The sequence below is a fragment of the Ambystoma mexicanum genome, chromosome 5p, assembly GCF_040938575.1.
Source record: "Ambystoma mexicanum isolate Mex_15411 chromosome 5p, UKY_AmexF1_1, whole genome shotgun sequence".
Taxonomy (NCBI): domain Eukaryota; kingdom Metazoa; phylum Chordata; class Amphibia; order Caudata; family Ambystomatidae; genus Ambystoma; species Ambystoma mexicanum.
In genome coordinates this window covers 25149118-25175288 of record NC_090930.1, presented here as the reverse complement: position 1 = coordinate 25175288, position 26171 = coordinate 25149118, and the positions used below count along the sequence as shown (strand labels likewise).

General features: G+C 45.9%; 1 protein-coding gene across 1 annotated transcript in view; it reads left to right on the top strand.

The window, feature by feature from the left end:
* The window catches only part of SDHA (succinate dehydrogenase complex flavoprotein subunit A), a 473685-nt gene that overhangs the window by 30716 nt on the left and 416798 nt on the right, over positions 1–26171 (top strand). The window contains exon 2 of the mRNA XM_069612357.1: positions 18552–18638. Within this exon, the coding sequence (XP_069468458.1) occupies positions 18552–18638 (87 nt within the window). The remainder of the gene's footprint in view (positions 1–18551; positions 18639–26171) is intronic.

Here is a 26171-nt window from a genome sequence, read left to right as displayed (position 1 = left end):
TTGTTGGGGGGGAAAATGCATCATATTGAGCAGTGAACACTTTTGAAAATGTGCATTATTACATGGCCAAATACTTTTAATGGGAAACTTGGTTCTGTGACCTGCAGGCTGCATATATATGTGCACCTGGTGCTCAACCCATGAATTGATCCCAAAGTCCTTAACATTCGATCTTATCACCCTGTTGCTTTATACCAGCTACCCTGAAAGTGAGATGGCCCAGTTCTCTACCTGCTGCTATCTACTCTGCTTAGTCGCTTACTTTCTTTCCTCTTGAATAATGAATACACACAGCTAAGTTTACGCACAGTAGTGATCAATTGTTCCATCAAGTTTGTGCATCTACTGCAATACCATAACACTGTAGTTGGCACCAGAGATAGCGTTGCTCTCCGATTAAGATTGCATTATATGATGGCACCTGCAGGAGAGACCTGGCCAATCCAGAGCCTGGGAGTGTTAGTCGATTCGCAATTAGCTGCCTGCATTTCATGCTAGGCCACTGCGCATTTGCCCAGCCTTCACTCTGTAGGCAGAGTCCCAAGCCAAGTCTCCACTGAAGAGCCAAACCTCAACCCCCTGCTCGCTCACTTACACACAACCTTGCTCACGTTCAGGTCCTGGAGATAATTATTTCCAATCGCGGACATGGGGGTAATTTCTTTTTAAGGGAAGTGTGAATTGTGCAAGGGCAGGCTCCCTTAAAAACAACAAGTATCAGAACCCCATATGGCAGCTCTGAGTGCGAATGGTGATCAATATCCCTTTCATGGGTGTGCAGGGCTGGAATGCTGCCCCTGTTCTTACCTGACTTGGCCTTGAGGACCATTAGTAGGCCTGCCCTCCCGCTCGAAAGTGGTAATAAATGGTATATTGGAAACAGTTGATGTCCATGCCAGGCAAGGGCCCCCTTATCCACCTGATGTTGACAATTACCCTGCCTACCACAAAACCATACTACGTATTCAGTCTCGGGCTACCACCTTCCCTTAACATTGAACTTTTTGGATTTAGAAAATCTCCTACACAGCAAATTGTGGGTGAAGCATACAAAATACAGGACACTGACCTGTGCAACACGGATATCGTCCAGCTGCACTCCTTCTCATCTGGTACTATCCTAAGCAACCTTAAAGAGACGTTGGTACTCCCTCTCCTGCAGAAACAAACACTAGACCCTACTACACCAACTACAGGCCCATCACCACAGTGCCATTTCTCCTTAAAATTAAAAAGGTGGCATACCTCCAAATTCAGAAGTTCATGGAACTTAACCAACTTCTAGGAACCCGCCAATCAGGTTTCCAGACACAACATGGCACGGAAACAGCATTAATTTATCTCAAGGCCCAAATTGATGAGCTCAGAGACCATGGAAAATCAGCTTTGCTTCTCCTTTTCAACCTCTCGGCAGCATTTGACCTGGTGGACCACAAGGTTTTTTGCAACCACTTGGACTCAGCAGCCCATTTCTCTAAGGAGGCCATAGTCTGGATACAATCCTTCCTCAGCAATAGGACTGAGAGTCTTCTCTTCCTCTGCAGCTGCAGACCCTATCCCCATCACCTGTGGGGTGCCCCAGGGAACGTGTGTATCTCCGACTCCTTTTCTATGATCTAGACCATCTTGGTATCACCTACACCAACTATGCAGATGATACTCAGAATCTCTTATGACTTACTGGGGATTATGTTAAGGATTTGGCCTTGGTGAATAGAATTTACAGCATCATTCAGGCATAGATGGCCTCTCATGGTGTGCTTGAATGATGACAAAACGGAGCTCATCCTCCTTGTCACTACCTCCCACCTCACAATATTAGGCCCTGAATATTCATCCTTTACCATTGATGAGAACCCCATTAAAGTTGCCAAAGAGGTTTGGCTTCCTCCACTGCATATACATGTAAATTAATTGGCGCTGGCAAACATTTCTTATCCTCCAACAGCTGTATTATCTTGGCCAGAGTCGTCCTCCTGTCCAAATTGCCCTACGGTAACACCCTTTACATTGGTGCCAACAAATACCTTTTCAAAAGATTACAGACACTCCAGAACAATGCCCTCAGAGCTGCTCTAAGTATAGCAAGGAAAGAGCATATTTCAGAGATTTGGAGACAACAAAATTGGTTATCTACCCATGACAAAATCCGACTGAAAATGGCATCACTCACCCACAAAAGCCTAAATAATGGGGCACCATGCTACTTGACAGAGAGCATTAATAGAAAATCTTCAAGTAGGCCCACTAGAACAGTCCATACGCCTTGTCTTTTTGTGCCAAGATTCAAACTATCTAAAATCGGGGGCAGTAGCTTCCCTGTCAAGGCAGCACAGCTTTGGAACTCCCTGCCAACTCCTTTGAGAGTGACCGAACATTCACTAACTTCAGACAGAATCTCATTAACTGGCTCAAAGATAACAAGTAACACACTGGCCCCCCATTTTTCTCGCCTTGTAAATAGTACCAAACTGCTATGTAAATTACGTTCCTGCTTGTACAGTGTTATTCATTATTATATGCTTACTGTGTATTCTGTTTATCCTGATTTGTATCTTGTGTCACTTTGTAAATAAGCTGAAAGCCTTCTTGTATCCTCTGCGCCCTGATACCCTCAGGTCTGATGTGCATTATAAATAAATGAACAAATGAAGAAACAAGCAGAACCTTGCACTGAAAAAAAATAATTCAGGGCCTTTTATCATCTCTATTTGTGTCAGTTCATGCCCCTAACCGTTTACATTTCACAGACACTCTCACTAATGTCTTACTTCAGCGGTACACAAAAATGCTGTATTGTTGCAAATTGTATGACTTTAGTGCAAATAACTTTTTAAAATATTAGTACCGAATCGCTAATCAAATCAGTTTGTTTGCTAATCAAGAACATTTTAATTAGCAAATTCTGCTAATCAATTTTGGAAAACTATATTTATGCCTTGCTAATGTAACCAGCCTCCTACCTAAGTAAATAACTAAGCCATGTAACTTTGTGGGCCAATGTAACGCAGCTGCCCATCTCTATGTACTGTAACTAAGACGTTATCTTGTAACAGCGCCTCGATGCCCCTGGGCTGTGAGCGCGCTTTATAAATGCAAATAAATAAAAGGATTCCGTGCATCCCTCCAACCATTTGAAATAGCATAATGTGCTTACAGTTCTTGGGAGGCTCCACATACAAACTGCTCAAAGCAGTTCAGCCAGCAAGATAATCTTGTGATCTCCATGCTGCTACACTGCCCTGAACAGTGTGCAAATTCGTCAACCATTTCTTGCTAAAGAGATTGATAGCTTTCTTATTCAAGCACTCATGATGACCATACTATAATAATAAAAAAATAAAAAAATCCCTGGACCCAAGGGATTGTGGAAATCTCTGATCCCTTGCTTGTGCCAATGTGGTCTCTGCCCAGCTCCAAAGCACATGTTGAAGGTAACTCGCTCCTGGACCACGTATAGTGAGGGTTCCACCTCTGCCACAGCACAGAATCAAATTTACACTTGGTGTGAGTCAATACATTGCATCTGGCTGACTCGAGCAGCTTATCTGTACTTCATTTTTTTTATTGGATTTATTTTAATTTGTATAACGTTCCACACACCCGCAGGTCTCTGGGCACACCAATTTATCCAACTTACCTTTCTGGTACATTAGCATGTTGATCACCGTATCCGGATGCTGAGACCTTAGTCGATTTGAATAGCTCTGTAACCCTGCCTTTAACTAGTTCACCTTCTTCCCTGGGGATTCAAAGAGTGCAAGTCTAGGCAGCTTCATATCCCCACCCAGCTATGAGCCCTCTGAAGTCCCAGAAGGTTTTGCCTTTTTTCAGCATTGCATCTATTTGTTTACAGTGTAGTGGGATGTCGGCATCAAAATGAAGTTCAGAGCTTCTTCCAGCTCTTGGTTTTCACAGGGTTCCCTCCCCCGATAGTTCACAATCCAAACGGGGTTACCTTCCCCAAACCTGGGATAGTTCCCAGCTCTTAGTTCAGTTCCTTACTTTCAGATCACAAGTCACAAGCTTCTTTGTAAGTGGCTTTTCCATAGGTACTTGGACTAGGCACAGAGGTCGGACCACACGGTCCACCCAATACAGGTCACGCAAACAACACACCCTACTTGCTCCTTTTTTACAGGAACGTTGCCACTGTTTCAGTTCTACAGTGGTGCTTGCTTCATTCACATGTCCCATCCCTGTGATGCTTTAGCATTGCTTGTTTTGCCACCGTTCACTTGTTGAAATTTCACATACTCTCATGGCCCTTGCCAATGCTTGTTCAGTCACGTTACACAGTTCCTTTATATTCTTATGGCTTTTGTCAATGCTTATTCTTTTTCAAATTACACAGTTCTTCATATCCGGAAATTCCACAAAACTGCTTTCATTCAGATCAGTATTCAAAAAATCAATTCATTAAGTGTTTTACGTGTTCGCCTGCCGGCCCGGTGTCCCCCTGCCTAGTTTGACTCGCCAGTCAGTGCTTACCATGAGCTCTCTCTCGTGCAGCGCTTCACTCTGTCTCCTCAGCGGCTCTCCGTGGCTTTGCCCAAGTCTACGGTGCATCTCCTGCAGCAGAGGCCTCATGCCCCAGCTTCTTTTAGCCTCACTTATCGCTGCATACACTCTGCATCTTCTAGGGGTCCTCGACCACTCTGTCTGCCATGCTGCCTTCCAGGAGAGGTTTGCTCTCGTCCGATCCGTAGACCTGCTTCCACAGCTGACTTCCACAGCTGACTCCATCTTCAAAGTTCATCCTACTTTTAAACATCCTGCCAGCTTGATTGGTTCAAAAAGGACTAGTCCGCTCATTGCTGGTTTGAGAGTTCTGCACTGCTCTCAGTTGCCTCCTCCGTGTCCCAGTACCCAAATTGGAGGGGGGTTGGGGGGGGGGGTGTGTGTGTGTGTGTGTATGTGTAAATAAAGGGAGGGTGTAGGTCTCTGGTTTGTCTGGTGTTTATTGGGAGATCTATTTGAACAATGGGGAAGGCAGTGGTAACAGCCTGTAAAGGCTTGGGGGACATTGGACTTGTGGTGAAAGGGAAATGGGGGGATACCATGTCTCACCCAAGGGCCAGCCGAATACAAAGATAGAAACACGAAAGTAACTATCTTAGCATAATGTTAAAGAGATGAGGCAGCCTTATCACGCTGAAACTTAACTTAACCACCCAAAGGAAACAACCATTTCGAAATCACGAAGAAGACGCAATAGGAATATGCATCTCTCCTAACAAGGATACTAACCAACCCCAAAAACAACTAAAACCTCTCCACTCTTCACACACACCTCTCACACTCTAACCAAACACAAACACACCTCTAAAGCTGCAGCAACCCACACACACTTCACCACACCGCCACAACAACCACTCCACACAGACCACCAAACAGCATAATACGGACTCGGAACCGAATAACACACCAATATGCTCAGCGAACGGTGTTAACCAAATTGAAGCTGCCAACAGTACTTCACAGCTCCTTTGCTCTTTTCCAAACATTGTCCTACTAACACGCCTAACATACCCCCCACCCCCCTTGTTACAGATCGCCAGAGCACCAGGGGCCACTCCGGTGGTGATAGTGCACGGTACAAATATCCTTTGACATTAACATTCCCCAAGTCTCCTTCATCCAGATAGTCCTCCCTTGCATATCAGGATTTGAAAGCGATGGCCTTTCCCTGGCCACCCAAGAGGAGGATATTTTGGGGAAGGAATTGTGGTTGCCCTCGGATGCCTCACAGTATCCAGCAATAACCAGTGACACAGAGCTATTACTGGGTAACAAGGAGCTAGTACATAGCGTTTTTTCACAAATCTAACTTCCACATAAGATGCAAACAAATCATTTTGTCCATTATTTAAGACCGCATTTGCTTTGTTTTCTATAGATTTGTCCTAATGTTTATTTGTAGATTGCCCCAAACACACACAGTTAAATTCACATAGGTGAGCGTTTGTTCTCCATCAGTTTTCATGTGTGGTGAAAAATAGCTCCTGGTAGCTGTTGGTGTCAAGCTAACCAGGCACTTATAGGCCACACGCAGGAGCTAAATATCTCCCAGCTCCCCTCAATTTCGAAATCTTGATTTTTGACTGTGGGCACATTTCCATTTATTCAGGATATTGGATTGGTAGAGGGTTTGAGGTTGTGGTGCCGCAAATAATTTGTTTTGGTGTGTTTGTATTTCAGTCTGTTTGTGGCCGTCCATGCTTCTACATGTGTGGGGAATGTGCTAAAAACAGGTTTGTTAGAGCAGTTGTTTGTAGATAAATGGGTTATTGTCTGCATAGTTAAATATCTGATGATGGAGTGTTTAATTGCGTCTAAATGGGATCATGCGTATATTGAGAAGGACCAGAAGGCTATATCCTTGGTGTGTACTCCACAAGCGAGGGTGTGTGGCCAGGACCTGAAAGGGACCTGTGTGTGACGGTTCCATGTGTTAAAATTGCGGCAAAATTTGCTGTGGTTACAAAATATCACGGCAAAAATGCAGTGGTTTTGCCGCAACATCGATCTAAAGGATGCGGGGGACACCCACGCTCCCCTTAAATGGTATAACGAGGTTCACCTTTACCGGGTCAAACCACAGCATTTTTGCCGCGATTTTATCACTGCATACCTGTGTGACGAGTTCCAGCATAGCTTGGTTCCTTTTAATTCAATGCCCTCCAATCTTTTTAGTAAAATGTTGTGACATCTAATGATACTGCATAGATGTTCAGTAAGAGGAGTGTACTTGGTGAGTTAGTGTCATCATTGTTTTGGAGCATGTCATGTCCATATAGAGGCGAGTGTTCCCCTCATTGGTCTTAAACTGTGTTGGGACTCAGCACATAGAGATGTATTTGTCTTGGAGGAAAAGGAGCAGTTGAGTCATCTCGTCGTAGAAATCGCTTGTCATAAAATCATGGATGGGTGTCATCTTCCTGAAGCTGAATTGAGCCAATAGTGAAATCCTGGTAATAGGACCAACTCGCCCTCTCAAGCAGCTTGGAACTCCCTGACCGCCTTCCACTTTCTTTAGATATCCTAACCCCATTAAGCAAGTATAAAACATTTGGTGACCTTTTTGGAAAGCAGATATAAGCCTTGACTGCACAGTCTTCAAAAAAACCTTCTTCCAGATGAAGGTAATGTGAAAGATTCTCCACTACATCACTGCAGGACAGGGGTCTTTTAATCTTCGGTTCTCCAGATGTTTTACACTGCAACTTCCATGATGCCTCACCATTGACTATACTGTCTAGGGCTGATGGGAATTGTAGTACAAACATCTTGGCAGCCAAGTGTTGGACACCTGCCCCAAGATAACTAGTACCCAATGGTAAGTAGAGCCCTAGTTGACACAAGGTTATATAGCCTGCTGTTTTCATACTGCATTTCCTGTTTACCAAATTAATCCTCTCAAAAAAACTTGTAATGCATTTGCCTCTTGATCTTTGCTTAAGAACACCTCATTCAACTGAGTAGCGCAGTGAAGACCAGACCTCAGTTCAAGATGCTATGCCTTACATTTTAGAGAGCTTGCACGGCACGGCTCCCTGCTACCACCCATCAATAGCCGTTCAATCTTCCTTTGGGAAATGTCTCTCTGTGCCTTTACCCTGCTACCCGGTTTCAGCCTGTATCTTTGGAAATTCTTGTCCCCTCTCACCCGCACCCACCTTGGCTACTCTTCCTGCCGACCTGTCCTCTTCTCCTACTAGGGCCTACGCTATCTTGACTCATGGTTACAAGCAGCACGAGGCAATTCATTTGCAATGAGAATGCATGAGCATAACCATTGCTGTCCAATGCCTAGTTATTCACACGGTTGTAAACAACAGTGCCAGGGAGCTTGGAGGTGCCCCTGTCCTATTTTGCCCTGTTATTACCGCATTTACTGATTTTTGTGAGTTTCTGTTCTCATGGTATTGCAGGCTTCCAGTGCCACGTTCCATTACAGGATGGCAGGGATTGAAATTAAGATTCGATGAGCAGAAGCTAATTGCATGTATCTGGCATTAACCAGTGAGCAGTAGCTACCAGGGGAAGTGCTTAGCGTTTCACAAATCTAACTTCAACATAAGATGCAAACGTAACATTGAGCTTATTTTTCTATGGCCCATTAATGCTTTAAATGTCCTAGAGGTGTCCTAATTCCTATTTATAGATTGTTCCAAATGCAGAGAGCTGGTTTGTGGCAAGCTGACTAGGCTTCAAGCAAGAGCTAAGCAGCTCCCCTCCATTTTCGAACCCTTCATTATACCTTGTAAGAAAAGTAATAACAGGGGGACCCATTTTGCCCATAATGCACAGTTAGGCCAGATACTCTGATGCCATGCTAGGACCCTGATGATTCAAGCCCTAATAGGGGGTGGGGGGATCTATGGGATGACATTTTTAAGCTCCTAAACATGGATCCACAACATTTTCAGGCTGGCTAGTGGTTTTAGCCCCTCAATGGGTAACCTCCGTGCTGACTCTGGTATCCCGTGAGGGAACTGAACCATGCACTGAAGGGTTAATCCTGGTATAATAAGGATCCAAATCATCCATCATAGGTCCAGGAAGCCCCCTGAAAAGAATATAATTTGCATGTCTCCAACATTTCTCCTGGAAAAAAGCCTCCTTTCAGGACTGTAACCGTGGAGCAACTGTGCGAGCTGACAACACGTCGCGGTAAAAACCGGCATCCCAGCAGTGATCAGAACCCAAGCACTCGAAAAGCAAATGGGGCGGGGGTGCGATGCCGCGTAGGTGTGCGAGCACGAAGTGCAGGATACAAAGCCTTTTACCCAACATAGACAGCAGGAAAATAAGTACCATGAATCTCAAGTGGGAGGAAAAAAGATCTGACCAGGAAAGAGCGGGATATCCACGCAGATAAAAAGACCTGAGGGCGATGTCCAGGACGGGAATGGGCAAGCTGAACCACGGCGGCGCATGCCCTGGCCCACGTAAACCTTCAACAAGGTCACTACTTTCTTCTGGTGCTGGAAAAAAGTTCTGTTCCCGCCCTGTAGGGTGGACTGTGCCAGAAGTATGGAGGAAAGGGGAAAGAACATAGGAGTATTGTACAAAAGAAACGGGCCAGCAGGCCATATGCTGAGGTGCAGAAAAGTCTAAGCATGGATCTATTCAACTTTAAAAGAATCTCTAGAAACCGTGTTTCTTTATTTGTAACGCACGCCAGATCCGGAGGTATCCAGGACCATGTACAAGATAATGTTAGGCTTGCATAGTTATATTGCAGTACAGTTAAATGTTGATTTTATATATTTACATATTACAGTTAAGCTTACACGGTTACATAATGCAGTACAGAAAATGATAGGCTTACATAATGCAGTAACCGTGTGTTCACGCTCCTGCTTGTAACCTCTTTGATTAATGATGATGAGGATGATGTTGCTGCTTTTTAAAAAGGGCCAGTAGATGTTCTCTGTCCTGTGGAGACTGCTCATGGGACTGTGTGGATGCCTTGATGCGGCACAGAGCAGAGGTGCGCGCTCTTGTGGAGATGGTCCCCACTGTGGTATGGAATGAAGCACCGTCCTGCTGCCATTTAATGGCTTTGTGAAGGTATTCTGGTCTAGTTTCCACCTTCTGTTTGCTGTTGAGGGGAGTAGTGTGTGTCTGAAGGAGGCGCCCAGCATCGCTGACTAGTCGGCTGTGTTGCTTCACTACAGAAGGTCTAGAACTATTGTCCATACCATGATTACAGCGAGTTGTTTTCCTAATGCATTTAACGGTGCAAAATGTGCTCTAGCCATTGGCTAGGATATTTGGCTTTGGCGAGCAACACGTGGTGTGCTGCTGCGCGTATAATCTATCTGTGTATAGATTCCTTATGCGCCTCTCACACAAGTCCACAGGGCGCTCACAAGGCAAAACGAAGAACAACAAAATAGCGAAACACTCGAGTACTATATGATTAATCTACCCCTTAGCAAATACAAATGTTTTTAGTACTTTTTTTTTTTTTAATTGTGCTGTTGAGGCACTCTCTTTAAGTGCAGAAGGAAGATCCTTACAAAGGGCAGGGGTCCACGCATCAAAGTTGGAACCTCCCTATTTTCTTGAGAGAGACGCGTGGTTCAAACAGCAAGGCATCTTTATTCGAGCGTAAGGAACGGAGATAAACGTGGGCTTTCCCTGACATACGTTTGTACACCATAACCGCTACTTTACATTTAGAATTGCAGGGGCGAGTGACTTTGTATGGCTGGCTAATAGCTTGCAACTTGAATTTTTTGCCCCGTGCATTTAGTCTCTTTTAAAGTTCTTTAATATTAATCGGATTCCATTTCTGTGTAACTTGTTGCTCTAGAAGAATTTCCATCCTGAACACGTTGTGAATTGTTCAACAGTTTGTTTGTTGTTTGTTTATTTGTTTGGTAATGCGCACCAAGCCCTTAGTTAGACGGGCGCAACAGAAACAAGAAATCTTAAAACTTAGTTACAGTACAAGGTAGCAATACATAGAGCAGTGATTGCAGTAGGAGCAAAAATACAGGTACAAGATACATTAAATGCGAAGCAATGGTCTTGGTAAGTCAAGGAGGCATTATCGTGAGTAACAATATATGCACACATACATAAACAGATATGTATATACAACCTTACATGTCTACGTTAACGTGTATCCATGGTGCATGCAAATATGACAGAACAGACGACCATGCATGTATAGTTAACCAATCTACAGTGTAGTTTGAGGGAACAAAGGGTCGTGTAGGGGCTGGAGAGGTAGAAGTGTAGTTCGGCAGTTAGGTGTCGTTAGTGTGTAGCCAATTGAGTATCTTATGTCTGAATTTAGGGTAGGGTTGTTCTAGTCTGAGGTCAACTGGTAATTTGTTCCAACATTGTGCCACTTTAACAGGGAAACTAGTTCCTCCTGCTGTCGAGCGTTTGAACCTAGGAATCTCGAACATAAATGAGTTAGTAGATCTCGTAGGGCGGGTAGCTGTTCTCTTGGTAATTTTATCCATAAGGTATGGGGGTGCTAGGTTATTCTGGCATTTGGAGGTGAAGGATGCTGTTTTGAGGATAATTCTGTCCGTTATTTTCAGCCAGTTAACCTCCTTCCTGAATTCGGTAATATGCTCTCTATAAGGGATGTTCAATGCTGCCCCTTGAGGGAGAGTATTATTTTTTCAGTTTCAATTATGGAGATAGTCTTGAATCTAAAGGGTGTGGTTGTCCTAGTCAGCGAAGTTTGACTAGTTTGTTGGTCAGTGAGTGGTAGTGAGGCCTTTTTTTGTGCAATTTTGCATTGTAAGGACAGGATTTTATTCAATAGAGCATTTTGTATGTTAGTACACCATACTTTATCCCTTGGGGCATTGTCTACCGGTTGAATTGGGGATTCTAGTTTGCGGAGGATGGAGAATAATTCTTTAGTGTTGGATTTAGCTTTCTCAATCCTGTCATTGAAGGTGTTCTTTTTGGCTTTGGTTATTTCTTTTTTGTACATTCTCGCAAATTCTGTTAGGTTATTTTTGTTATTTGCAGAAGGGGAGTGACGCCAAATGGACTGGAGTTTCCTTTTTTGTGATCCTAAGGATTTGAGTTGGGGGGTGAACCAGGCATTCAGGTGCGCTATTTGCCTAGCTTTGCGCAGTTTGACAGGAGCAATCATGTCCAGTGACTTAGTCATAGCATTGTTAAAGGTATTTACCAATGCGTCAGGGTTGTTATTTTCCATTCCAGAGATGGCAGGGAGTGGAAGAGGGATACGTTTTTCAGCAGTGATGTCCTTCTTACTTCCGGTAGGGAGAGGCAGTGCCATATTAGGCTTGGGGCTGAAGAGGTCTAATGCGGCAGACCTCTTCAGCATTAAGTGATGATCTGTCCAGGATTGTGGGACAATATCGGTAATGTTGATGTTGCAGTTTAGTTTGGATACCCAGTCAAGTGTCCTTCCTTTGATATGCGTTGGTGAGAGGACTTTTTGCGTAAGACTGTGGACTTTTAGTAAGGCAGCAATAGATTCAGCATGTTTGTTGTCAGTATCATTAAAGCCTAAATTGAAATCTCCCAGCAGTAGTGTTTGGGAGTGATCTTTGGTTTTGTCGGCTAGAAGACTGGTTAGGTCGTCTTCGAAGGTGCCTAGAGGCCCAGGGGGTCTATATAGCAAATGGATAGTTTGGACTCTTGCCCAAACACATCGATGAATATATTTGGTCAAGCAAAACATTAGAGTCTTTATTGATTCACGCGTCTGAACCACATTTCCAGTATCCCTTCTAAGCGCTTCATTGCTAATTTTGTGTACTTGGCAGATAATTTCCAGGTTTTGTCAGGCTCCATATCACGTCTGGTGTCCCATCCATTCACTTAACCCCTCATTGCCCTGCATGGAGTGTCCTTGCCAGCGTCGAAGACAAGTGAGTGCAGTACTCCTCATGGTGGACTACTGCATCAATGAGAAGTCTAGCAGTGAAGACTGTCCCCTCTCTGCCCTCCAGACAGTCTCTGCTACTGGCCTGCAGGCTGGCTGAAGTGGGCTGAACTGCCAGGCACAGATATATCAGCCTATCCTGCTTGATATGGTGTTTTCTCTACATTACCCTGATCCTACAAGTTCTAAAATAGCTGAGCAGCCATGGCCACTTGACAGAGTGGTTTAAACGGACAGTGAACTCTTTTGGTTTGCTCACTGTAAAGATTTGTCCACACAATATCTTTGCTAAAATATTTTCTTTATGATGTTTTGTGTAAAGTAATCTTTTTTCAAAAATACCACATATACCTTTCGAGAAGCATAGAGCAGACGCATTGATCTCATAGGCTTCAGCAGTCCCTTGTATTCAGAAAGGGAATGATGTCCTATGGCTGATGTAGGGGTCCATGGCACAGTATTATTTGAGGTTAGCCGCTCCCCTGAGGAGCCTGCAGCGATGAGCCCTTGCAGGGACAGATTAGGCCACGTTTATAAGCCATGACCCAAAACACAGCATCCAATGCAAGGGCAAGCAATGGTGACGCTAGCCAGTAGTCGCAGGTCATGGCTGGAGCAAAGTGAACAGGCAATGCTAGGGCAGGTCTCTAAATTTGGAGGTGCATCTTTGTGGGAAAAGTGTGTGTTGGGGGGGGGGGGAGTATGGATTCTAGAGGAATCCCAGAGAGCTAAGCCCCTCAGGTATCCACAAGCGCACCCACACAGCCCTGTGTAAGCTTCTGGTCAAAGCTCACGTCAGGGAGTGCCCAGTCCTTCCTGGTTTTCACCCATGTGTACAAGGGTAACAGTTACCTGGCTTCTGGATTTACAAACCGCTAGAGACTCCATGCTTGGTTCCTCCAGAAAGGAAAAAAGGTTTGCTATAAGCAATCGTGGTGCAGCCACTGTTTTTAAAGTGCTCCGTTGTGCTATGGCAGGACGATGATCCACATGAGACTGGACCAGATTAACCTTTTGTTAGTTCACGGGTTAGGGAAACCTCTATGGGTTCTATGAACTAACTAATGGGGGTATCTGTAAAACATGAAAGTAAAGTGTTGCTTTTGTTTCTGTTTCGGCACTGGGCATAAAGTTCCTAAGCCTATTCTAGTCCTTGTCACTTCCCGAGACACCTGTTTCTATAAAGTGGCCTCAAAACGACGGCCAACGAAAAGTTCCGTCCCCTAATCTTTCAATTCTAGGCCTCCCATCTACCACTAGCTAGGAAAGGAAATGTTCAAACGTATGGCTCAAAGCAAGCCAAAACCTACTCTTCATAAATCCGTCCCTATGCTAACGCAACAAAACATAAGTAATCTTCTGGGAAGGCTCTTGTAGAAGTTGCACAGCCTGGTCTTCCTCTCTGCTTTCACCTTGTATCTCCAGTCCTGTACTGGGTCTTCAGCGTTTTTATTGTGGCTTTTCATAGCCTTATGGGGTTTTGCTGTTTTGCAACAGGTCTTTCGCTTAGACCTCACTTTTGTCAGGGTTCTCAATGGGTCTCTTCTGGATCTCAAGCTTCATAACAGGTCATTCATGGTGCTTGGCTTTTCAAAGAATCACAATAGGACAGTCGTGGACCTTGGCTTTCTCAGCATTCACAACAGGTCTGTTGCACTTGAAGAGAGCAAGGTATTTCTTCCCCTCACTCTATCCCCCTTCCCATCCCCCTTCTCCCAAAATTGGCAACCTTTTCAGGTAGCTAATATTAGGGCACCCTCAGATCCAGTCTTCTATTCCCTTTCGGTCAGTGGGGATGGCCCCAGGCTTAGGCCTTTCAATTCCCTCAAGGTGGGTTGCTTCTCAAGAACTATGGCTAATAACCTCTGGCAGGGTAGCTAGGGCTGGACCTCGGCCAATCTGCTTTCCTGTATTCTTCTCTAGGTGTTATTATTCTCCTGAGCTTTGCTTCCAGGGGTGCACCAGCAGATTCTCCCTCTTGCTGCCTGGGCCAGTGTCCTATCTCAAGCTCTGGCTGGTTATTCCCTTGCGCGCCTCTTATTCTGATAGTCTTTACATGGGGCCTACAGGATCTGCTGATCACTGAATAATCTGGATAACCTGCCATGGCGGTCCCCGTCATCCTGGAAGTGCGGGTTTCCTGTAGTGTGGTTCTGTGGCGAACCTTGCCCTGTAGAGGTGCTGTGAGCATCTGAGTGCAATGTATGTGTCCCTTTTGTTTCTCGCTCTCTCACATGGGCAAGAGTCCTCTTTTCATGCTGCTTTGTAAACACTGCACGTTTGTAGAATTTGCTGATACATGTAATGTTTCACAACATCACGGGTTCCCAAGCAGTGAGTGCTCTTTGCAAGCACTCCTGGGAACTGCTGCTTATCAATGGCTCTGTAGCCCAGGTAGTGTGTACCTTCCATAAAGATTCCCGGCAGCTGTCGTCCTAAGTCCTGGTCCATCAATGCGGTTCTCTGGGAGATAATAGTACATCACTGTGGGAATAGTGAGCCGGTGGGATCCCTCCTCAACCACCCTCTGATCCTGATCCCTGGTGACTCACTTCCTCCACATAACAGAAATGGGCGTTTATCGCACAGTACAGTTACTTTTTACTTGCCGGCTAACTGAAAGTCTCTGCCATAATAAATGTGTGTGTACAAGCTGTTATACACAATAATATTGTTTTTCTGCATGTCTGCTGCCCTGTTTGCCACGTAAATGTCAGCAGCTACATGTGTTTTGTCCTCTTCATTTGTCATTTCATCTTACTTCCTGATAAGTGTGCTTGAAAGTAAGAGTATGTGCAATCTGGGGCCTACACCATGCCAGAGTGCTGAATTAAACCCAATCTGTTATGTAGAACACATCGACACCTTTGATCAAGGGGTGTGCACATTTCACCCCCTTTGGTGGGAAGTCCAAAGAACACCCTTCAGTGCTCTTCGGCCAGATGCTTTTGGGAGGTGGTTTTGGCAGCCAAATGACGTGACTAAAGGGTTCTTCTAGCTGGTCCATAAGACTCTGGGCTATTTTCGACCTAGTCCGGGCTTCCTTGGCACCAAACATCCCCAGGGACACTAGGAGATTGGTAGCCCTCGCTGTCTAACGTAGCCTCTCTGATGTGGGAGGGCCTAAAGTCTAAGCTCATATTCATCTCGCACCTCCTGGGACTTCTTAAGGCTTTCCCAATTCTAGTGTCCCCCAAATATTGGTCTTAGCAAGCAAACAGTGCCTGTATCTCCTCTCTCCCTCTTCTCTCCTCACACCTCTCTCCCTTGTTGTCTCACCCTTCTCCTCGTTTCCCTACTCCTCTTTCTTCCTCCTTATTTCCTTCTCTACCTGCTCCCACACCCCCTGCCCCCACTTCTCCGGTCTGCCTCCTCTACTCTGCCACGTTCTCTTCTCACCTCCTACTCTGTCCTATTGCCTCTTCTTTCACTCTCCTTTGCCCCCCTAATCTTATCACACACTTCTGCCACTTGCCTCTACCACCTTCCTCTGTCTACTCTCACCTTCCTCCCATCCGTATTCCATGTATTCTCTCAATCTCTCCTGTTCTACTCTCATACCTTCTCTCTCGCCCTTCACCCTCACCCTCACACTACTCTTCTAGACTTTTACATTCCCTCCTGCCCTGCCATGCACTCTCTCGATCTCTCCTGTTCTACTCTCGCCCTTCACCCTCTACCCTCACACTACTCTTCTAGACTTTTACACTCCCTCCTGCCCTGCCATGCACTCTCTCGATCTCTCCTGTTCTACTCTCGCCCTTCACCCTCTACCCTCACACTACTCTTCTAGACTTTTACACTCCCTCCTGCCCTGCCATGCACTCTCTCGATCTCTCTTGTTCTACTCTCATACCTTCTCTCTCGCCCTTCACCCTCACCCTTGCACTACTCTTCTAGACTTTTACACTCCCTCCTGCCCTGCCATGCACTCTCTCGATCTCTCCTGTTCTACTCTCATACCTTCTCTCTCGCCCTTCACCCTCACCCTCGCACTACTCTTCTAGACTTTTACACTCCCTCCTGCCCTGCCATGCACTCTCTCGATCTCTCCTGTTCTACTCTCATACCTTCTCTCTCGCCCTTCACCCTCACCCTCGCACTACTCTTCTAGACTTTTACATTCCCTCCTGCCCTGCCATGCACTCTCTCGATCTCTCCTGTTCTACTCTCATACCTTCTCTCTCGCCCTTCACCCTCTACCCTCACACTACGATCTTCTAGACTTTTACACTCCCTCCTGCCCTGCCATGCACTCTCTCGATCTTTCCTGTTCTACTCTCATACCTTCTCTCTCGCCCTTCACCCTCTACCCTCACACTACAATCTTCTAGACTTTTACAATCCCTCCTGCCATGCACTCTCTCAATCTCTCCTGTTCTACTCTCATACCTTCTCTCTCGCCCTTCACCCTCTACCCTCACACTATTCTTCTAGACTGTTACACTCCCTCCTGCCCTGCCATGCACTCTCTCAATCTCTCCTGTTCTACTCTTACTTTATCTTGCGCCCTCTACCCTCACACTACACTCTTCTAGACTTTTACACTCCCTCCTGCCCTGCCATGCGCTCTCACAATCACAGCTTCAGCCTTTCCACTAGGTACCCCTCGCTCATACACAACACCTTACCTGAACTCCTATCCAACTGGTCCTCAGACCCCCCAGCGCTATTGCCCCCCTTCCGTGCTCCTTCCGACATGCCTCCTGACCTCATCCCCACACCCCACACTCAATGACCTTCACAGGTCTTTTATACCCATATCCACCCATTGCTTGCGCTTTCCTCTCTGGGGCCTAGTTTATTTCTGTCCTTTTCCCCCGGCGCTGAGCCACTGCTGTGCAAGGATTTAAAAGTTCTCTTTAACCCAGCCCAGTGTCTGTGCATGACACCAGTCTCTCGTACAGGTTCTGTTGAACACTGTGCCAGCAATCCCTTCAATCCAGGCAGCGAGGAGTAGTTTGACCCTTATTAACCAGCTCCAGGGCATGCCCATGGATGTAGATGTCGTTGTTCTCCTTCAGCTGAGCCCGCTCAACTGGCACCCCACTTTACTTTGCCCAGAAAGCATTGTCTGCACTTACCTTGTCTACATTCACTTCACCAGACATTACTTGGTCATGCCTTTACTTCGTCTGCATCTTCACATTGTAAAGGTGGCAATGGATGTGGTTAGGGTTGGGGTGTAAGAGGTAGAATGGGGGATGAATATGTGGAAAAAAAGGTGGTTTGGGGTACGTGGGTCTTTACCCCTCAGGCCCCCCCACCCGTACTGACGAAGAGAATGCTAGAAGAAGTAAAAGACATGAGATCTAAGTGTCAAAGTGAATGCAGGCAAAGTAAAGACCTGCATCCGCTCAACACGGCAGGGAATGCTGCTCCTTGAAGGCCTATAACACAGAGAATTCTGCCCAGAAAGGAGGTTGTGGCATTGGGTGACTAAAAATGGTACCAGTCAATTCACACCATGCACATAGAGGAAGGTTTTTATGACCTGGGGATTCCCCACTCCCGTACCCCATCTCTGTGTAGAGCAGACTTTGGCATTTTCTCTGCTATGCCTCCTACCCCAGGGTGGGAGGGGTGCCTGTCCCCCTGACTGGGTGAAGCCCCAGACCTAGCCACAAGACTAACCGTTCAAACTGACAAACCTCACACTTGAACTTCCGGGTTGACGTTTTACTTTGCAGTTTACCCTAATCTAGTGGGTCAAGTCTAAAGACCTAAAGAGTTTTCTGAACTGTATTGCCTACCTGCACCCTACTGCAGGTTAAGGGATATAAGGTTTAGTCTCATAATAACTTGTTTTAAAGTAATACTGTGGCAATGTCGGCCCGCGGCCCCCTGTTGGGATGTGCTTGACCAACGCTGCACCTGGGAGAGCCAAGTAACGCTATGGAAACTGTCTGTTTAGGGGTTATGAAGCTGTCCTTACACGAGGGTTAGAGGGTTAGAGGATTAACAGTCATGTCTCCTATACTCCTCACTGTAGGATTTTACTCCTGCCCCTTGTAAATCGTTATCGCCTATTACCACGTCACTTGTTAGCACTTGGTCCAGTTCAGCCTCTTAGTCATGATACCATTATTCCTCCCCAGATGACCATAACCCCCAAAACTGTTTATTATTAATTGGGTCTCTTCTCTTTCAGTGGCTGGCTGCAGCTTCCACAGCAGTTACTCGAAGCTTTCACTTCACTGTTCCTGGAAGAGATACTTCTGCTAAAGTTTCAGATTCTGTAAGTTTAGAAAAATTCTTTGCATCTGTTTCCAATCTCGAGTTGGATTTGTGTATTCAATGTTGTAGTCAAGTGCACTTTGACATTTTGTAATATATTGTGTGGTCTGGAATTAGGGAACCCCCATCTTACACTTCATAATGAGCTCTCCTGTGCAGTAACCTGGGGGTTGAGGGTGTTCTTTCAAGTTCTGCCTTCCGTTGACGCAACATGCTGTAACCTTTATCTGCATACAACAGTCACACTTGTTTATGCCATGCTATAGTAAAAAGCACTTTTTAAGCACTAAACTCTTGGCACTGAAGGAACTTGTGCACTACATAATATCCGAGATTCAGTCCTTTTTCTTCTCGTAAGGTTGGCTGTTAAACAGTTTAACCACTTTCATTGAGAAGGAGTGTCCTTGTCCAGAGCAAACCCCATTGGAATACCCGCAATCAGGGCTGCACCACAAGAACAAAAAGTGATGCCTACCCTGGAGCTGGAACCATTGACGGGAGCATCTGATGAACTGGAGATGAAGCAGATGCCAGCTGGTAGGCAGATCCAGGAGGTGTGGTCAGCGGGTTAGTGGAGCTGTGAATATCAGAATGTGCCCCAGGTAATGGGTTAACCCATCCCAGCTCCTAGCAAGGAGGGTGCCTCCAAGATGTGTGGTTTGTTCCCAGCCATGTATGCCAAAATCTGCCATGAGCAAGAATAGGGCCAGCTAGGGCTGTAGAATGGTAGCCCTGTAATGGGAGCATCCGCCAGCAAGAACTGGATCATCACAGGCTGTGGGGCGAAAAATGGTGGCTGGCAAGGGAGGTGCAGATGGGACGGCAAGGGGGTGGTGGCTGATTAGGGAAATGTGGCGACGCTTGCAGGCCAGATGTAATTTGGTTAATTTATAACGCGCTTAATATCCAGAGGTTTCTAAGCGCGGACCCGGGGATCGAACCAGTGTTGCTCTGCGTTGTCTTGCTTCCAAGGCGAGCAAGTTACCCCTGAGCTATCCTCCAGAGATTGGGCAGAGCCTAGGCATGAAAACAGAGTGGCATACCCTGGTGATGTGAATGAGCATGTTGCACATCACATGTGTTCACCCTCATTGCTTCTGTAGGCTTGCACAGCATGTGTCTGTGTATTCCGCTGCTGGAGAGCCACTCGCAAGCCTGTGCGCCTATGAAACTCTACAGTCCCCCCCACCTCTCCCGATTCTGCATCTTATAAACTTGGGAGCGGTACTAAGATTCGTAAAAAGTATGTATCTTTCCATTCATTGGATTAGCCTTCTAAATTAGAATTATTAATGTGTATGATTATTTTAAATGGCACTAATGGATTATTCTCTTGATGCTGGTATATGATTTTGTACAGTCTGAGGTTAGTTATGCGCACTCTATGGTAACCGTTGAAATTCTAAACATGTGTCGACTATCGCTTTCTCTCTGTACTGTAAGGGATACCCGAGCGTTACTCTCAGTGAACTAGATTCAGTTAAGTACCTGAGTAAAGCTCTGGTCCCTCCAAGTTGTAGTAGAGCTAATTAGCAAGTATTGTATTGATGGGACATTGAAAATGGGTGTACACAAGTGCCTTTTTATTATATAGAATGCCCTTCTGTTGACACGTGTTTCAACCTAACTCCGGTCTTTTTCAAAACAGGGTACTAATTCTTTTGTGCTTGAAAAACTTGTTCTGAAAATACAAAGAATAAAGTGTGCCAGTACACTGTTTACTGTCTGAACGTATGTGGTCTATAGCATGATTGCTTGCTAATGCATAATTACCTATTTGGCAGCCGTATTCGGGTCTGCGACACTAGTGTATCTGTTAATGGTCCAGGACCGAAATGGGACACAAGTAAAGAAAATGGTCAGAGCAAAAGACCGGTACACCTGTTAGTCAATTTGTTCTTAACACCATAGACTTGAGAACATGAAATGCTAGGATCCTATTAGCAAAGATTTTTCTTTTTGCAACTTTCCTCACTTGACTTCAGTGGAGTTTCCGATTAATCCAAGATGGTGGTTGGTGGTTTCATCGATTCCAGTCTGGTGTTTGGGTCTGTGGTATTTATGGATTTCCAGTTTCTTTTGTGAAATGGGGGAGTTTTGGGGAGGTTTGCTTGTATTCACGTTGGCAGATGGATCATGAAGGGCATTATGAGATGGTCACTGCAGAGAATTTGCATTAGTGGTGCAGTTTTAACCAGGTTTCTTTTTCAAAAGATTGCATCTAGGATGTAACCTGCTGAGTTGGTCACTCCCTTCACCAATTGCTGGGGATGTATCATTGATGGGTCAGTTGGTGTGTTCTTCTTCAAACCAGATACTGAAGTCTCTTAGTCGTATTTTATGGCAATGTTCATCTACACATGTGTTCTTAATCCAAGAAAGAAGGGTTGTATGTTGGCATTCTGTAGACTAGTAGGAATGAAAGGTTGGTTTGGTGGTCCAAGGCAAAGATGAGGAGTGATGCACAATTTGGGATGTTTAGCGTTGGTGCGGTTGTCGTCGTCTGCTTTGCATGTTTTTTTATTTTTCCCTTTGTCTCTTGGCTAGTTTGTTTGGGGTTGTTTGGTAGGGATTTGTGTGAGAATACCATGAAATATTTTGTTAGCCAGGTTTTGGTGATGTATGTCTATTCCTCCATCCCTGAGGAATTCATATACCTCTGGTGTCTTGACATTGATCTGTCATGGACTACTTACAGTGAATCCCTTTATTCTCTTGGTTCACTTGTCCTTCTGTGTATTTCAATCGGTCCGTTGTGTTTTCATCCTTCCCACTCATATGTTTGGGGTGTTTGAGGGTGGTTGACTGTGCGGGTGGTTGGTTGATGGGTAGCGTGAGAAATCATGATTTTGTTCTTGTTCTGGTAAATGGGCTCTCTTCAGAGGGCAGTTGTGTCTATTGTTTTTGGGTGTTAGTTGACTCTTTCACGTGGTCTGCTGTGTTAGGTCTTATCCCGCCTTGCTTGTTCTTTATGGTTCCTCCTTGTGCATCGGTCTATCCTGCTACAAGGCATTTTGTTAGATTTTAGTTTGGTCGCAAGCTTGTTGGTTGGGAATAGGTTTCTTTTTTGACTTCGGGTTTGTTTATCCAATAGGGCTGGTGGATCAGGTATTTCCTGGAGTATTGTCTGGTTGAAAGTTCAAGGTGACACGATTCGACCGTCACAAGCCTAAAAGTGGTCAAATGCAAAGGTGGCAAGGTGCAAATCCTCACAGTATCAAAGTTCACGGTTGGCAAAACCTCTGTGTCAGTATCTCAGTGGTAAAACTTCAGTGGCAAAATTCAGAATGGAGAGTAGGAACATTTTTTAAAGTCAGAATATTGCAAGGTCCCTTTCTTTCTTTTGTGTGGTGCTCTGGGCAGGAGGGGGCTGCAGTGCAGGGCTGGGCCCCAAGCGGACCAGAGGATTGCTCTTGTCTTCTGCCCTGGGGATTCTGGCTAATGCTGCTCTTCTGGGTCTTGTGACCTGATCCGTGGCCAATATGAGGTGGGGAGAAGTGGATGGGGCGGTGTAGAGGCGGCTGGTTGGAGGTGGAAGGCAACCATAGAAAGGAGCGTGGGTGATGCTTTTTAATAAGGTTTTCTACCTTTTTTAGATTAAAGGGAAGAAATGACCGGCAAAGGTGAGGAGAGGGGTCAGGGTTCTACAGCTGCAGGGCTTTACCTCTCACCTCTATTGTTGAGTGCTTCTGCTGTCTTGGTGTTTGCCTCAGCAGCTGCTCTTCCGGGTCTTGTGACCTATCTGAGCTGGGGAGGGAGCTGGTGTAAAGGGGGCTGGTGGGAGGTAGAAGGCATCCAAAGGAAGGAGTGCAGATGGCGCTTTTAAGAAGGTTTTCTATCTTTTCAGATTAGAGAGAAAGAAGGATAAAGCTAAGGAGAGGGGTTGGTGGTGGGAGGAGGAGGAGGAGGGGGAGGGGGAGGGGTCAGGGGAGGAGGAAGAGGAGGAGGAGGAGGAAGGTTTTTTTTAGAGGAGTGGATGGAGGGTGAAGGGGGGATAGAGTTAGCAAATATCCCTATCTTGTGATTGGCTGTCCTACCCAGGGAGATTCCGCTTTCCCTGTCCCCTAGGGAGTGTTAGGCTAAGCAAGCTCACCTCCCTAGCTGCCTCCTCCAGAGAATAAGTAAACAACCCAGGCTGGTTCGCCGACCAGAGTCTGAGACCACCTATTTGATTCAGGGTAACACAAAAGAGACTAATTGGAGACTATGATACAACCTGGCAAGACTATGATGTAACCCAGAGAGGTTGTTAGTGACTGGAACTCTGAAAAGGGCTAGAATCCTGTGGTGCTGCTTGTTACTAGGAGAAGTCCATTGGGTGCAGGGGTGGGGGGTGTCAGAAGTCGGTCACCATTCCTGGGTTGGAAAAGGACCTTCTTGTATTTTTGTTACAATTTTCCTGTGTTCAAAGTGGTATGGATGACGGTCTTAGTTTTCTTTGAAGGACATCTAAAGATCTCTATTTAGGCTTCTTTTCTTCAGGCCAGGGCTCCGACTTACAAAGCAAATGCTGTAATGGCTGTGAGGTGACATGCTATCCCTTTACGAAACAACTTAACAAGTATAATAAACAGAAAATTACTATTTCAGACACGTAGTGACACTCCTATGGATGAGTTGGGAAATCCATCTTAACAATCAGCTCTGGTGAGAGGATTTTGGGAGGGCACCCCATTTATGGTGTGCAGGGAAGACACTGAGAGGTTAGCCAAAAACCAATCCAGGTAAGGTAGCGGAGCAGTCAAGGCTTAGTCCCAGGAAAAGTGTGAGAGTGGACTACGGGGCTACAATGAGTCCACACCGAGCAACACCAGTAATGCAAGATAGACAGTAAGTATCAAAATACAAGTAGGCCTTTAGTTAATACACAAAGTATATGAAAGTCACAGATGAGTATTGTCACACAAATCCTTATAAAACACACACGTGTGCACATTCACCATTAGGAGAATAGAATGGCATATGAATCTGTTACCAGTGCAATCCAGGCAAGTAATCGGATACAGGGAAAAATAGGTATAACTCTTCAGAATCCACACTAGAACAGCTTCCCTCAATTCTGTAAAGCCCAGCCCTAAGATAGTCACCTGTTCCAAGTATGACTTCTCCAGGTAAGGTTATATAGAAAAGAATGCAGTGAGCTATGGTGGTGATTCTAGCAAGTTCTCATGGCTGCATAAAAAGTTCAGGGAAGTACTCGACTCAATTCATCACACTAGGATGGGCTTAGGGAAGGGTCCTTAGCCCAGGTTCCACCACCAAAGGTGGGGTCAGAGTCAGGACTTTACACTATTGGCGAGGAGTGGAGGGGGAGACAGAAACAGGTATGTTAACTTACCCCGACTCTGATTCCTCCACAGACCACTGCAGTTGTTCATGTCCCCAACGGCTTCTGGATCGTCTGAGCATGGTCTGGCCGAGTAAGGCCCAGAGGTCGCAGGTGCAGAACTCCATTTCAGCAACTGTATTTGCTATAACTAAAAATCGCATTCTCTTGTAACTGCTGCGCCCTGATACCCCTGGGTCTGGCGCGCATTATAAATAATACACAAACGAACAAAACGTTCGGTCAGTCGCGATGCACAAGAATCTGTTCCAGATGGCAGCCCGTTGAATATCCAAAGAATGATTTCTGTGAGGCAGACCAGATGTAGATCCAGCACAGCTTCCCTTGGAGTGAGAGAGCTGAATATGCAGAAACCGTGGACATGTGGTAAAAGCCGAAGATCTGCAAACTTCCAAGGCTCTGTTCGAAACGGCAATGGCAGCAGCGATGTAGCCCATGAGAGAGCTGGTCAGTCAACTGGTTGGTCCAGGGACACTTCTGAAGGCTCCACCGTAACAGATACTAGAGCAGGGTTCGAGCCTGGTTTTTCCCACCAGTCCCGGGGTCGAAGTCCCAGTGAAACCCTGCTCCTTCGTTGGTGCAACACTGGAGTCTATGCTTTTCAGCTGCTGAGTTGGTCAGCGGCTTCTCTTCATAGAAGTCTTGGTTCCCGCGATGATCTGAACTTGCAGGAGGAATCTTTTAATGAAAGATGCACCATTGAAGCAGCCAGGGGCTGTCCAATCAGGGACAGCGACTAGTCCTCACATCTGCCCAGTGATGAATTTTCATGCACCAGAGGATGTGGATCAGGACTAGAAAGTCCCAGTCCTTTCCTCTGCATGAAAGGGATTTCCATATAAGGCACTTCGTAACCCAAGAAGGCCAAAGAACAATATGACCAAAGAAAAAGCACAAAATCAAGTGGCGCAGCCATCTTTGGGTGCCAGCCACCCAACTGCACTTGTGTAGGGTTGTGTGCAAGTCGCTTTCCCATGAGAATGAGCAAAACGGGCCAGGGAAGTAAAGCCGAGAGCTTTACCTAATTCCAAAAGTCAGGACCGGGTTCAAAACAAGCGAAAGTGTGGGATCCCATAGAAATCTATGGAGGGAAATGTGCAAAAAGAACAATTTATCTGATGTATTTGGCACAAAGCCAATTTGGCAGTTAACCGAATACACTGAAAAATTGATTTGTGCGCATACTACAGAACGGCCAAGTGTGTCCAAATGGCTGAAACCCAATGGGAAATCCGCGCAGCATTCATTACCTCGTGCCTCGTGCCTGGAACCCAGGCTGCAGCCTCCTATCGGATGAAAAAAGTACAAACCTGAAGTTGCAGGTTAGGAACGTGCAAAGGCAACTGCCAGTGTGACAATCCACCAACTTTGCAGGTCCTATCGCAACCACACAGCTGCATTCTGTGCAATGGAGTACCCGGTAACCGAATATAAGGCAGCCCGGATGTGCGTCAACCTGAACAAATGCAAACCTAGCAAAGCGGTCTTGCGAACGTGCCTGGGTTCCTCTGGCCATTTGCATGTGGTCTAGGCTCTCTCTTTTGCCAAGTTATTGCTGACCAACGGTCAGACATTTTCTTAACCTTGTATTCCAATGCACAACCTAGAAGATCCATGCAGTCACAAACCATTTTCCGGTTATCATGTCCAATCCCTGACAAACTAATTTTTATAATTATTCTTCCAGTAGACTGGCCCTGGTCCCAATTTGACACACATATGCGACCATTAGAAAATTCCCTAAAGCAATATATGTGCACTAACTGGCCTACAGTATAACAACAATGTCACTAGAAAGGCCAACTCTCGCCCCCATTTTATTTTTCCTGATCCACCAGCAACAGATTTGTTTTCTCACATGTCAGCAAGAGCTGTGAAATGTCCACAGGGATTCCTAGGAGCTACACTGCTACAATGCAGCATTTACAGTCTTCAATGAAGGCTCTGTTAATTATGCAGCTCGGCCCATGTGATTTCCCCCTCATCCGAAGCTGGTTTGTTAATGCATCACTTTCAGCCCCTCGTGCTGCCCAGCCGTTGCCAGCGAGCATCACTTTCAGCCCCTCAGCTGCCCAGCAGTCGCCAGCGAGCATCACTTTCAGCCCCTCAGCTGCCCAGCAGTCGCCAGCGAGCATCACTTTCAGCCCCTCGTGCTGCCCAGCAGTCGCCAGCGAGCATCACTTTCAG